Source organism: Adiantum capillus-veneris, chromosome 26 (assembly GCF_014529385.1).
Source record: "Adiantum capillus-veneris isolate H3 chromosome 26, ASM1452938v2, whole genome shotgun sequence".
Taxonomy (NCBI): Eukaryota; Viridiplantae; Streptophyta; class Polypodiopsida; order Polypodiales; family Pteridaceae; genus Adiantum; species Adiantum capillus-veneris.
The window spans coordinates 102,681,174-102,694,300 of NC_140956.1; the positions used below are offsets into that span (position 1 = coordinate 102,681,174).

The window sequence follows — 13,127 nt, forward strand, 5'->3', positions numbered from 1 at the left end:
AAGTAAAGGAGCTTAAGCCAGAATTCTCTATCTCCACGAACACTTACTTTCCAAAATTCATTGCACCTGCCTTTGACACCAAATGCCTCTTCACTTCTTGAATGTGTGATTGCACTGACAACTGCAGTGATAATTTTGTTTCAGATAAAATAAACAAAATAAAAGTCAAATCCGTGTCCTAAAGGGAAATGAAAACTAGATTACCTGAGAGTAAAGTGTCTCCATGTTAATTTTTGTGCGCAAGTTCTTTTCCAGGCATGTGCGCACAATAATCTTCTCATTCGCATCTCGCAACCTTTCAGCAAGAAGTACATAGCCAATCCTTGCAAGATCCTCATAAGACACGCCAGATTTTCTGTGTCGGTCTGCCCATTTGAATAAATCACGCGCCGTGATGAAACCATGCTTTCCTGCAAAAGCCTGACTTGCTTGTCTGTTTCTTTGAAGATCCTTCATAACAGCTATCATCTTCTCCGCGTAACTTTTGGGAATCTCACAACGCTGTTCTAAAATGATACACAGCTCATCCTCAGGAATGTCATCTACATGCAGTTCAAGAAAACGATTCCGAAACGCACGGGACAAAACTTTGCGGCCTCCATACAAGCCAGGGGGGTTCTGTGTGGCAAAGAGCATAAAGTGAGGATGTGGCTTAATCACTAACTGAAGTTCAGGTATAAAGAGCTCTCTGTTATCATCCAACAAGCGATTTAATGCTTCCAAGACCTCTGATGGCGCCAGGTTCAGCTCATCTAAAACAACCCAGTACCCATTCCTCACAGCCTCAACCAAAATACCCTCCTGGAAGACCAACTTCCCTTGTGGACTGGTAACATAAGTCCCAAGATACTCCTGTAAGTCTGTGTGTTCATGATTATTAATTCTAACAAAGCGATGATTAGTTATGGTTGCAAGATACTCAATTGAGCTCGTCTTCCCACTTGATGTTGGACCTTGTAGAAGCACAGGATACTTTCGAATGAAAACTGCCTTGGCCACATTTTTAAGATGCTCCTTGATCGTCTTTGTTAAGACATATCTTCTTGTAAACTCCAATGATGACACAGATGGATTAAAGTTACCTCTCTCCAGCCAAAAATGCTCAAATTCTATATGATTGTCGCTTGGCTGCCCAGGCCCTCGTGCCAGTAGGTCCTTTTTTGTCAGATCAGGGCCTAGCTTCTTTATCAAGTGGGTTTGAATAAGATTTTCCATTAAAGCAGAGCTTGGGCGATCAAGAAGAGTGAGAAAAGTCATGCAGACACCATCAAACAGGGCTCTTACAAACCCATACAAAGGCATTGCAACTTGCGTGTATTCAAGGGCCCTAGCCAGTGATCGCAAGCTGTACCTTGGCTTTTGGTTTGCACTATCATATAGTCGAACCTCAGCCTCTAGTAATGCTTGTTGATAAAAATCAACAATAGCAGCAACTGGAGGATTTGGCATCAGGCCTTCCAAATATCGAAACACAAACAATTGAAGATCATCTGCTCCCCTTATCTCATCCACATAGAACTCTGTGAAACGACTTTTCAAACACATTGGAAGATCATGTTTTCCAACATCTGTAGCAGGATTCATACATGCAAAGACTCGAAAATTGGGGTGACGTTGAATTGCTTTGATATCACCACGCTCAGTGAGGTTTAGAGATCCATTCTCACCTTCTAGAACCCCTGTAAGCCTTTCCAAAGTCTCCACGGGTGCTAGGTTCAATTCATCTAGCAAGATCCAATGACCATGTTTCAAGGCCCTGACGAGCGCTCCTTCAATAAAAGCAAAAGCAAAGCTGTTTTCAGCTGCCAACACTTGCTGCTCGCATTTACCAAGTTCTGAGAAAAACTTGTCCCAGCCATCTCTAAGCTCGTTAGTCAAGGGCCGTTTTCTTTTGGCTCTGGGCTGGTCCTCACCAAGTGCAGCAGCACCCACCTCTGCATTACTCATGCTTGAAGGCCTGGTCAAACTTTCCACTTTGGCAACCGCTGTTCTAAATGCTTTCAGCAACTGTTTCAATTTTCTCTTTTCTGCGAACTGGTGAACTCTTGTGAGGTACTCTGAGTTGTGCTGTATAATTTTCATGAAAAAAGATTCAAATATTTTTTAGTCCTGGTAGAAGAAAAAAATGTTATAATCATTCAGGTAAGTTAATCAACCTGGGATGGAAATGTGCGGCAAAACAGTTCCTTGAATCTCTTCACCAGCTTCACACACACTTGCTGAGCTTCTACTGGCTTGAAACCACCAATCAAATCTGCACTGTCGCTTTGCTGACTCAAATTCTGTTCGTCATCGGAATAATCATTATATCGGCAGGCCAAAAAGTTGTTAAATATAGATGTTATATATCAACCACTTACAACACAGTTACAAATATGACTGACACCTACAACCAACCTCCTCCCTCTTGCACGTAGACAAACTGTAACCACTTCATGGTTCATATTGTTTTTTTGTCGGAATACTCGATTATGATTGTTGAGAAAAAAATTTGTTTGGTCTTACTTGATTGGTTGGTTCAACAAATGAATGCTTAAAGCACACTGGCAATATGTGGGCACATTCTTTAAAGACATCATTGTTTTCTCCGAGTCCAAAGTGGATAATCAAGAGCATCTCGAGCCTCGGGAACACACAATGGTGATCAATGAAACAAAAAGCCAGTCACTTATGTGGGAGATACACTTCTTGGGGCATATTGTATTGGCTAAGGCTGTTAGCATTGATGCGGCCAAGGTTTGACGTTATTCGCAATTGGCCACCTTGCTGGAATTTGCATCAAGAGCCTATTAAAAAGTGTCTAGGACGAGATGTTTTACTCAGAGATTGGACAAGTGCTCCTCCCACCAGTTGTACACATTATCGCAAGTAAAAGAGAAACACTGCAAGAGGCACCTAGTTGAGGCGCCAATGCATCTGGGAGGGCAACTACGCCACTTCACATCTCTTCTTCGTTGTTTGTTCAAATCTCCCCTTTCACTTCATATGTGGTAGTCTGGCAAATTCATTTTGGTTGTGTAAAGATCATGTTCAACACTATTTTCTGTTGGCACTGGTGCCCTCCTGATTTCACTGGCATCAAAGCATCAGCCGTTTTCCAACAAGCAACTGGTCCTCCATTAATTGAAAACTGGACAATATGGAATCTGATGAATACCTACACTTTCTCATCAACGAGTTGCGAGGCTTGCTTTCGAGGCATCCTAGACAAAGTTTGCCATATCTACAATACTTTCATCAATTCTTCAATTTCATGATGCCTCCACTTAAGGAAGAGAAATGTGTCTTGCTCATGCTCGTGCTAAGTGCTCTATGGTAGGTCTCTCTCAGTGCAATGGGCACAAAACCTCACTCGGACATAACATGGTACAATTGAAACACAATAACAAATGATGAAATAGCAATGACATGAATGGAAACAACAATGGCATAGAGAGAAGTGTGCACCATTGTAGACTCAATGGCTATATATTCTGTGTGTAAATGTGTGTCACAAGGCTGTTGTAGTTGTTGGTTTCTTTCCCTTGATCTTTATTTAATTTTTAAGACCCTCTTGTTGAAGTCACAAACGGTCGGACATTGTATGGCCAGTGCAAAACGGCCACATTGATTGTAACACTTACCATGACAATCAGAGGCATAGCAACCTGGTCCGCTAGATGCTGCACAAGGGTTGTCTTGCCTGTTCCAGTCTCTCCAACCAACAGTACTGGTTCTCGCTGCTGGACACATACAGCAATCCGTTCCAAGTTCCGCATAGCATGACCCGTATAAGCAAATGGCCGGCCAGACCTCATTTTTGCCTGTAAATGAGTTTCTTATCACATGCAACCTCATAACAAGAATGGTAAACTGCAGCATATTATCTTCCACTTTGTTAATACTCGTCAAACCTTAGGATGATCAACAGATAGGCATGCCCTCCCAACTTGAACTGCACCTGAAATGATCTGTCACAAAACGTCAGCTTCCAATGAGCAGGCAAAGTACCATTCAAAAAAGACACTTCAAGAACAGAAAATTAACAATATATTCATGTCTTCGAAAGCCCAAAATGACCTATAAAACCAAAAGTTACAACCGTATCAGATGTGATGCAATCATCTGAGATAAAGAAGAAAAGGGGAACATCCTATATCCTAAAACAATCCTAGAAGGAAAGGTAATGAAGTGATAGGCAAGTGGATACAATCTCTTGTTACAAATTGTAGAATGGGGGTATGGCAAGCAGGAGAACACACTAATGGCGGGCGGGCGGGCGGGCGGGGGGGACCCCAAAAACTCTTGCATAGGCCGCTGCAGTATAGCATCAATCTCCTCCATGGTGAAAAGCCCCGGAGGTCTCACCCTATTTCGAGCAATGATACCCTGTATCCTCAAATGTGGATGCCACCGATGCATAGATCTCGGAGGCCTTGGACATCCCGAACGACCAAGCTGGACTGCTCGATCAAGCAATATATTAGATGCTTTTGAGATTGATGCTTTTCATGTAAACTGCTTTTTGATGGCTTGGGGCCTTTAAATTGAACTGTGGGCTCTCTCTCTCTCTAACATTCTACCGCGGGCAAATGCACAGCAGAGCCATATGCATTGTACCGTGTTGAAGCAATATAAAGAAATATTGAAGGGGGTGCCATCGTTTGGAGCCAGTGCTCTCTTGGGGTGGAACGCCGCCACTCCGGGTCTTGTATGCCGTGCATCTCTTTCAATTCAACTATTTTCAAGCGTCTAAAGTCAATTCAGTCTATTCTTTTCCGTTGGCACAAGGTGCCCTCCCGTTACAGTGGTATTAGAGCTACACTCGAGTGCTTTTCTGAAAGCATACCGGTTCTTTCAAGAGCAGACAAAGAAAGATGGCACTTCCAGATTTCACAAGAAATTTTTTTTGCTTTTCGGGAGAGAGATCCAAGGAAAGCTTTACAGTTTCTGCAACAATTTGACAGCATCTATGCCATGGGGAATTACTCTGAAAAATCAAATATTTTTCGAGCCACCACTTTTTCTTAGAGACAGTGCCATGTAGTGGTGGATGTCTATAGCTACCAAGCTGCACAGTCCAAGGACTTGGCCAGCTTCCAAGAAAATTTTTGCCCGAAGTTACACGACATTTGACATCTTCCTTCAAAGTGCAATTTCTAGCAGAGTGGAGTATCCTAAAATGCTTGCCACGGAAACCCTAGCAGATTACAACTTGAAATTTCTCCAAATCTATCATCAGGTGTCTCTCCTCGAGCTGACAACCATGGAGGCCCAGTGTGATCGCCATGCCATCGTCGCTACGAGAACACTGTCTGTCCAAACCAGTTTCGACCATTCAAGAGCTTATGGACCATGTTGCGGTTGGCTACAATCTTGTGGAAGGAATCTAACTGTAACTTTGATGCAGGTCTCGGGATGGAAAGCCACTCCTCTCTTCGAGCTCGACTAACCAAGATACACCGAAAATGCTTTTTGAGTTTGATTTAGACATTTTTTGAACTTTGTTTGAGAATCTCTTTGAGAAATTGTTTGAGAATATTGTTTGAAATTTGTTTGAAATGGATGTTCTCTGTTTTGAACCTGTCTTGGTGTCAACTTGAGAATTGTTTGATTCTAGTTTAATGTTGGCTTCAATGATTTACGATTTTACTCCCGGAAGGAGTACTAAAGAGAAAATTGGTGCTTGATAATGTCTGAATATCTTCGTCTCGCGTTTTCCCGAGAGGAGTGTTCATGTTCATTAAGGAATACTAAAGAGAAAATTGGTGCTTGATAATGTCTGAATATCTTCGTCTCATTTTTTCCTGGGAGGAGTGTAAATATTTTTTGTGAGCCTCTGAACGACACAGATCGGGTGTCTAGGGAGCATTTGGTTGTATGTTGGAAACCTTTGAAGGACGCACATTGGGTATCTAGGGAGCATTTGGTTCTATGCTGGGAATCCCCCAAGCAGCACAGGCTGCGGCCTAGGAAGCATTTGATTGTATTAGTCCTCTAAGCTCATGGCTCGTACCTTTTTTGGTTCTTTGCGGGGGGAGTCGGGAGGAAGTCGTTGAGTAGCTTCATGCCTAAGACCGTCTGTCTGGGAGAAGTGCTCAGCGGCGGCATTTGTTGTGTCTTGTAACATGCATATGTGAGCATCTATGTTGCATTGTAATGTGTAAACCACTGAATATTCCTAATTGGGTGAGATTGCCTGGAAATGTAGTTTTAGTGCATCAAGACACCCGTTACAGATATCCCCCGTATGGGTATGATGACTAAGGCTTTGCTGTAGTTTTCGCAATCCCTTGAGGTAGTAACAATCCTTGTCCTCATGTCCAAAATTTTCACAGAAGTGGCAATAAACCCGAAGTGGGCATTCATGTGGAGGGTGCCCTGAAGAGCGGCATGAGCTACATCAAACCATAGCCTTAGTCTCCTCCTGAGACCTGAGCTCTGCTAGCTCGCACTTGATCTCTTCCGAAGCCTCGTGTAGTGGAGGCTTCTAAGAGAGAATGACCTCTCCTCTTGAAGAGCTCGCTGTAACTTTAGGGCTTCTAGTTCCCTGCGTAAAGAAGTCCAGGGGTCAAATGAACTTGCCAAGACTACAGAGGCAATCTCTACCTGAGGAGAGTCGATAAACAGCTTCCTTGCCCCTTCTATCCTAGTAGCAGCAGCAACATACTCCTCCACAGTGGCTTCAGGTCGGAGACTCTCTCTGAGTTTTTGCTGAGAAGTCTTAGGAAGAGTCTTCTCTACCCATTTCTTGACCATCAATTCACCTCGTTGCTGAGGAAACTTGGCGACTAGAGACTTTGTTCTAGTCATGAGTTCTGCAAAAGTCTCTTTGGGCTGGAGCATCAAGTTGGCCAACTCATCCAGAACCTTCTCCTGGCAGTCCCTTGGTCTGAAAGCTTCACAAAACTGTTGTCTTAATGTGGCCCAAGTTGTAAAGTGGTTTTTAGCAAACTGATTGTACCATTTATCTGCTAAGCCATCCAAGGTTGATCGAAAGAGTACCAGGTAGGCGACTTCTCTGTTGAGACCACGACCCCTGTAGAGGAATAAAAATCTCCTAGCATGGTCATCTGCAACCTCTATGGAAAGACCTCTGAAAGTCGAAAACTTGATGTTTACTTTAGCCAGAACACTTGTCAGCTCCTGCATAGCTATTTGCTCTTGAGCCTGTTGTTCAAGAGGTTGATGTAAACCAGTGGGTGGGAACTATACTGGGGGAGGTGACATGGGAGGGGAAGAGTTGGTTGATGGAGTAGAGGTAGCTGCGTAGGAAGGTAGGGGTAACGGGGGTGGACTTCTCCTAGGCAAAAAGGGTTGGCGCTTCCGATGATAGTACTTTAAAGGACTCGATACCTGAACAACATGGGACTCGACTAACTCATAGAAACCAGTACAGACTCTGGCATGGCAGCACATCAGCTCCAGCCTAGAACTCACGGGCACAATGGGGCTGTCGATGTTGAAGTGTGCAGGGATGGTGCAGACGTGTTGTGCATAAACTCAAGATGCTAGACTCAAGACGAATGACCATACAAAGTAGATGACATGATAATAACTCTAAATAGCTATGGATATATACAACCATAAAGAGCCACCAACTGCTGACAAAAACCCAATCCAGCTAAGTCTTTGTCCAAACTATAGTCGTGGTGATCTGACCCCACATCGGCTAGACTACCACCCGTATGCCTGCCACGTGTCACTGCCCGCACGAAAGTCCGTCCAATGTGAACTCCAGCCCAACTGTAACTAACAGCCTATCCCGTGCCTGTGACACTGTAGCCCTACTACAAAGCACCACACACAAAATAAACTTACGTAAAAACTGATGACGTGGCAAGCTATACGGACCGTCCGCAAATCGCGCTGACATGCTGATTGGCAGTCTACAAACGCCCGGAATTTGCACTGGCTGCTAACGTGGAAGTTGTACAGATTTGTATAAATTTTTTTTCCGAGAAAAAGATCCTTCTATTAGTTAATGAAACTACCCATAGGGCTACAACCACCTCTTCGAGAGAGGGCTACAACAACCATGATGGGGAGACTCTCCCAATGAAAAAACAGCATATGTACAATGAGGCTAAATCAAGAAATGGGAGGAGGGAAAAGCCACACAGGTGGACAGTAGTGCCATCTGAGTACACCCTGGACCATGGTGAAACAAGGCCCAGCACGCCAAAGTCGAAGGAAGGCCTCTCTACGCTCCCTCATGCGGTCGGAGCTGCCCTGAAGTCTCTCGAGTTGTCCTCTGAGAGTGTGGATCAGCTCTAACCAAAGATCACGAACAGTCTCTGCTCGTGGTACAAGGCGAGCCTCAGAGATGCGGAAGCTACAGGCCCGCCAGATGAACCAGAGTGTCAGGCCACTGATGAGCTCCCAGCACTCCTCTCTCTCACTGCACCACTCCTCTGGAGTAAGCTCTGTGGCAGGCTGGAGAGTAGGGCACCCCCCCGCATCACAATCATCCTGTTGGTGGAAGATAGCTCAAACTGAAGTGCCGGGCCCGTGAGAGTGGACCAAGCAGCTGCCCCGCAAGTGTACTATCGAGCCGTGGAGAGAGCAGGCATCAGCCGAAGAACACGAAGCCACACCTGCTATGCCAAGGGACAGTCCCAAAGACAGTGGCGCTAACTCTCCACAAGATGGTCACAAGCTACGCATGCGGCCGAGAGACCACTATGCACAAGCCAGCTCCCTACTGCTGTAGCTCTGTGTGCGACCAACCACTGAGACAAAGTGACTCGCCTCGGCTGTCTGGAGTCCCACAACCTCTCCCAAAAAGCTGGCAAGAACTCAACTGTGAGACCCTCCTCCTGCCAATGAGGTGCTGCAGCAGGGCGAGCCTCTCTCTTTGCTGCCAGTATGTGACGTCCCAATCGAACAGTGTACTGAAAGAAACGGACACCTGGGTGGTCTGCAGAAGAGAAAGGGTCCCTCCAAAGCCACTCTCCGGGATCCCACTGTACTCGTACCAGTGGAAAGCACTCCCAAGTCCACAGTCTCCAATGTCCACTCTCGAGCAGTTGGGTCAAGATCAATGACTATAGCAAGCTACAGTGTCACTTTCACAGGACACAGTTAGTACAGAGGTCTAGGCTGTTTCACACTGGACGGACCCTCTGGGCTGGGAGTGACACGTGGCAGTGGTGGCAGGGTACCGACGGTGGTCTAGCAGACATACTGGCCAGGTCACCACATGGCTGACATTTATGAGCCGTTGGTGGCCCTTTATGGTGTTACATATGAGTAGTAGCGGTTGGTCATCGGGATTATCTTCTTCACCTTTGGTCCATTATCTGCTTCACCTTTGGTCCAGCATCGTCCTCGAGAGCAATGAGTCTATACACAGAGCACGTCTTCGCCATCCCTGCACATCTGAGCCTCCACACCCCATTGTACCTGTGAGTCCTGGGCTGGAGCTGAGTGTGCTGCCACGCCAAAGTTTGTATCATGTTTTGAGATAGTCGAGTCATATGTTCTGGTCTGCTGTTGTGTCTTTGTGAGCTCTGTTGACGTCTATTGTTTCCTTTCTGTTCAGTCTGTTTGAGGGAGATTCAGTCTGTTTGAGTGAGATTTTCACGCACATTGCACTCAGGACCACCCACTATAGAGAGCACGACACATTATCCGCGCTACAGGTGCTCTCATTTTGGCGATCACGGTGGGACCTCAACTGAATTCTCACTCTGTGAGGTGCAAATCTTGAAGCTAGTTCGGTCTATCCAGCTTCGCCGACCTTGCCTTGCACTGTTCTCCTCTCGCCTGGTCCAACTGGTCTAGTCCTCTCTCGCCCTAGTCATCTCTCGCCCTGGTCTAACCTGCCCTCGTCTATGGTCTAGACCTCCTCGACCCTGGTCTAGTCCTCCTCGTCCCTGGTCCAGCCTCGTCTAGTCACTTGCCTAGTCTACACCCTGGCCTAGACCTCCTCGTCTCTGGTCCAGCCGGGTCTAGTCACTTGCCTGGTCTAGTAGAGTCTAGACCAGTCTTCAGCCAGTTCAAGGTTTTCTTGCCCAAAGCTTGGTTGGTTTGGTGGTCGCTGCATGACCCATACAAGGCGGTCAATCGAGCGTCAAAGCGCACTCCTTAGTCCTCTGAAGTACTACAACAGAAGACGACCCTTGGAACCTGTTAGAAGTCCATCAACCTCATCACCCATACCTCCACATACGGCATCACCCATTCCTCCCTCCGGTTCCACATCTTCCAGATCACCTTCTCCAGTGAAGCTCTCTCCTATTTTGCTACAGCAGGCTATTGAGCAACAGGCTCAGCAAGGGGCCATGGAGCCATTGGCTAGCGTTTTGGCTAAGGTAAACATCAAGTTCCCTACATTCAAAGGTCTCTCTTCAAAAGATGCCGACGACCATGCAAGGAGGTTTGTATCTCTTTGTAGGGGTCGTGGTCTTAACAGGGAAGATGCTTATTTGGTACTCTTTCCATCCACCTTGGATGGCTTAGCAGACAAATGGTACAGCCAGTTTGCAGAGAACCATTTTGCAACTTGGGCAGCCTTAAGACAACAGTTTTGTGCAGCTTTCACGCTAGGTGACTACCAGAAGAAGGTGTTGGATGAGTTGGCCAACATGGTGCTCCAGCCAGAGGAGACTTTTGCAGAACTTATGACCAAAACCAAGTCTCTGGTTGCCAAGCTTCCCCAGCAACCAGGGGAATTTATGGTTAAGAAGTGGGTAGAGAAGGCGCTTCCCAAAAGTTCTCAGCAAAACTACGAGAGAGTCTCCGACCCGACGCCACTCTGGAGGAGTTCATCGCAGCTACTACGCGGATAGAGGGGGCTAGGAAGCTGTTCACCAACCCCCCTCACATAGAGACCCCCTCTGTGTTTTTGGACAGTCCTTCTGATCCTTTATCTTCTTTACACAGGGAACTGGAAGCCCTAAAGTTACAGCGAGCTCTTCAAGAGGAGAGGTCCTTCTCTCTTAGACAAGAGAAGCCTCCACATCACGAGGCATTGGAACAGATTAAGCGCGAGCTAGAAGAGCTCAAGTGTCAACAAGAGACTAAGGCTACGGTTTGGTGTAGCTCATACCGCTCTCCAGGGCACCCTCCACAGGAATGCCCCCTTCGGGTTTACTGCCACTTCTGTGAAAAATCTGGACATGAGGACAAGGATTGTTACTACCTCAAGGGATTGCGACAAATACAGCAAAGTCTTGGTCCTTCTCTTCAGCAAGGGCCAGCACTTGCATCCAACATGGTTTCTCCCTGTGGCCATCCACACCATATGCCACCCTTGCTGACAGCCCCTTCTATGCAAGGTATGCAGAGCACTTTTCCCTCTCAGAGCTTTTATAATACCCATGCTCCCTCATCTCCCCAAAGCTTCTATGCCTCCACCTCCAACTCAATGCACCAGGAGCAAGGACCACCTCGTACTTCGACTCGCCCTTTGAATCGGCCCATTTTGTGCTACAGATGCTACCCACCCCTCTCTTGCTCTCGCCCATACCCACCCCCTCTCTCGCCCTAGTCCCTTCACCTCACCCCCTCGCCCCCTACCCACTCGCCTTGTTATGGAGTCTCTATTCACTCTTTTCCTGAAGGAACACCCTCTTCCAATGATTCCACAGTAACTAAATCTAATGTACCAACTGAGCCTATGAAGAAGCATAGAAGCATTAAGAAATCTCCTCTACAGGAGTTCACCCTCCCTCAAACATCAACCCCTTTGGTGTCTCCTTCTCCGACCAGAACAAAGCTCTCCTCTGTGTCTAGCAAACTCCCTTTACAGAGCCAGTCATGCAAGATGAATTCCAAGATCATGATAGTTGTCTTGCTCATGATAGCTGTGTGCTCCTTATTTGCACCTATCTACCCCTATCCCCTCGATCCTATACACAATCAAAATGCCCACATCCTTAGGGTTCACAGTTGTGGCAAAGAGATCATCAAGAGCGCCGAACATTGTTGTTCCCATAATCTACAAGAGAGTCACCAAAACAAAAGAGAGCAGGCACTAATGTTGTCCTCTGCTGTTGTAGGCTCCTGGCAGCAAGGCCTCCTCCATTGGTGTTGGCTCCTGCATTCAGTTGTTCAGCAGCTGGTGGAGGTGGAGCTAGGCCGGGAGCAGCTGCATGTGAGCTCCATCATCGCAGCCACTCCTAGTCCCCCTACTCACCCTCGCCCCCTACCCAGCTCTTGACACTCTCCCCCCCTAGCCCCTGCCTACTCGCCCTACCCTCCCCCTCACCCCTCCCCCTAGCCCTACCCTCCCCCTCGCCATCGCCCTCGCCCTCTCCCTCACCCCCTCGCCCTAGTCCCTCCCTCCCCCTCGCCCTCGCCCTCGCCCTAGTCCCCCTCGCCCTCGCCCTTGTCCATCCACCTCTCCCTCGCCCTCGCCCTACCCTCCCCCTCACCTTGCCCTCGCGCCTACCCACCCCCTCTCGCCCCTAACCAGTCCTCCACTCATCCTCATCCCTACCCACCCCCTCCCCACCCTCTCGCCCCTACCCTCCCCCTCACCTTGCCCTCGTCCCCCCTCACCCCTCGCCCCTACCCTCTCTCAACCTCGCCCCTACCCACCGATCACCCCTCGCCCCTACCCACTCCCTCCCCATCCTCTCGCCCCTTCCCTCCCCCTTCCCCCTCGCCCCTACCCACCCTCTCCCTTCCCCTCGCCCCTACCCACCCTCTCCCGTCCCCTCGTCCCTAGCCAGCCCCCCTAGCCCTCCCCACCCCCTCAGCCTCAGCATATTTTTTGGGCTTATGGTCATCCCTCCTTGCGGTGTTACTCAGGCTTATGGTCATCCCTCCTTTCGAGAAGAGTGTTGTTGCAAAAAGTGTGGCAAGGTTATCTACAAGCATGGACCAGGTCATTTTCCTCTCACTATGCTTTTCAATAATAAAGATGCGCTGGATCCAAACCAAGCATATCTCTTTGCTGTGGAGCTTTATTCTGTTTAGCCAATTAGGATTCTTGGATTATGCAATCATACTGAGTCTCGCCTATTCAAAGGCTTAAAACGTTTGCAAGCAGAGCGGTGTGTCTAAACTCCACTTTTGGGCCTAGAACCTGCTTCAAGAAAGATGTATAGATGCAGTACCTAATGGATTTCTTTCATAGTTTTTTCAGTATTTCCTCTCACCGAGACGGTGAGCGGTCTTGTGGCGGGCAACCTGTATAG

At 47.5% G+C, this 13,127-nt stretch overlaps 1 protein-coding gene across 6 annotated transcripts in view; it reads right to left on the reverse strand.

Moving 5' to 3' along the window:
- LOC147423921 (midasin-like protein) overlaps positions 1-13,127 on the reverse strand; it is a 238,227-nt gene that overhangs the window by 151,431 nt on the left and 73,669 nt on the right. For 4 of the 6 annotated variants that reach the window (XM_086500901.1, XM_086500903.1, XM_086500902.1 and 1 more), the window contains exons 14-18: positions 3,894-3,950; positions 3,624-3,803; positions 2,157-2,282; positions 205-2,067; positions 48-121 (exon numbers count right to left, since the gene is read on the reverse strand). In XM_086500901.1, the coding sequence (XP_086357027.1) occupies positions 48-121; positions 205-2,067; positions 2,157-2,282; positions 3,624-3,803; positions 3,894-3,950 (2,300 nt within the window). The remainder of the gene's footprint in view (positions 1-47; positions 122-204; positions 2,068-2,156; positions 2,283-3,623; positions 3,804-3,893; positions 3,951-13,127) is intronic. The other 2 variants (XM_086500905.1, XM_086500904.1) reach the window with 2 other exon arrangements.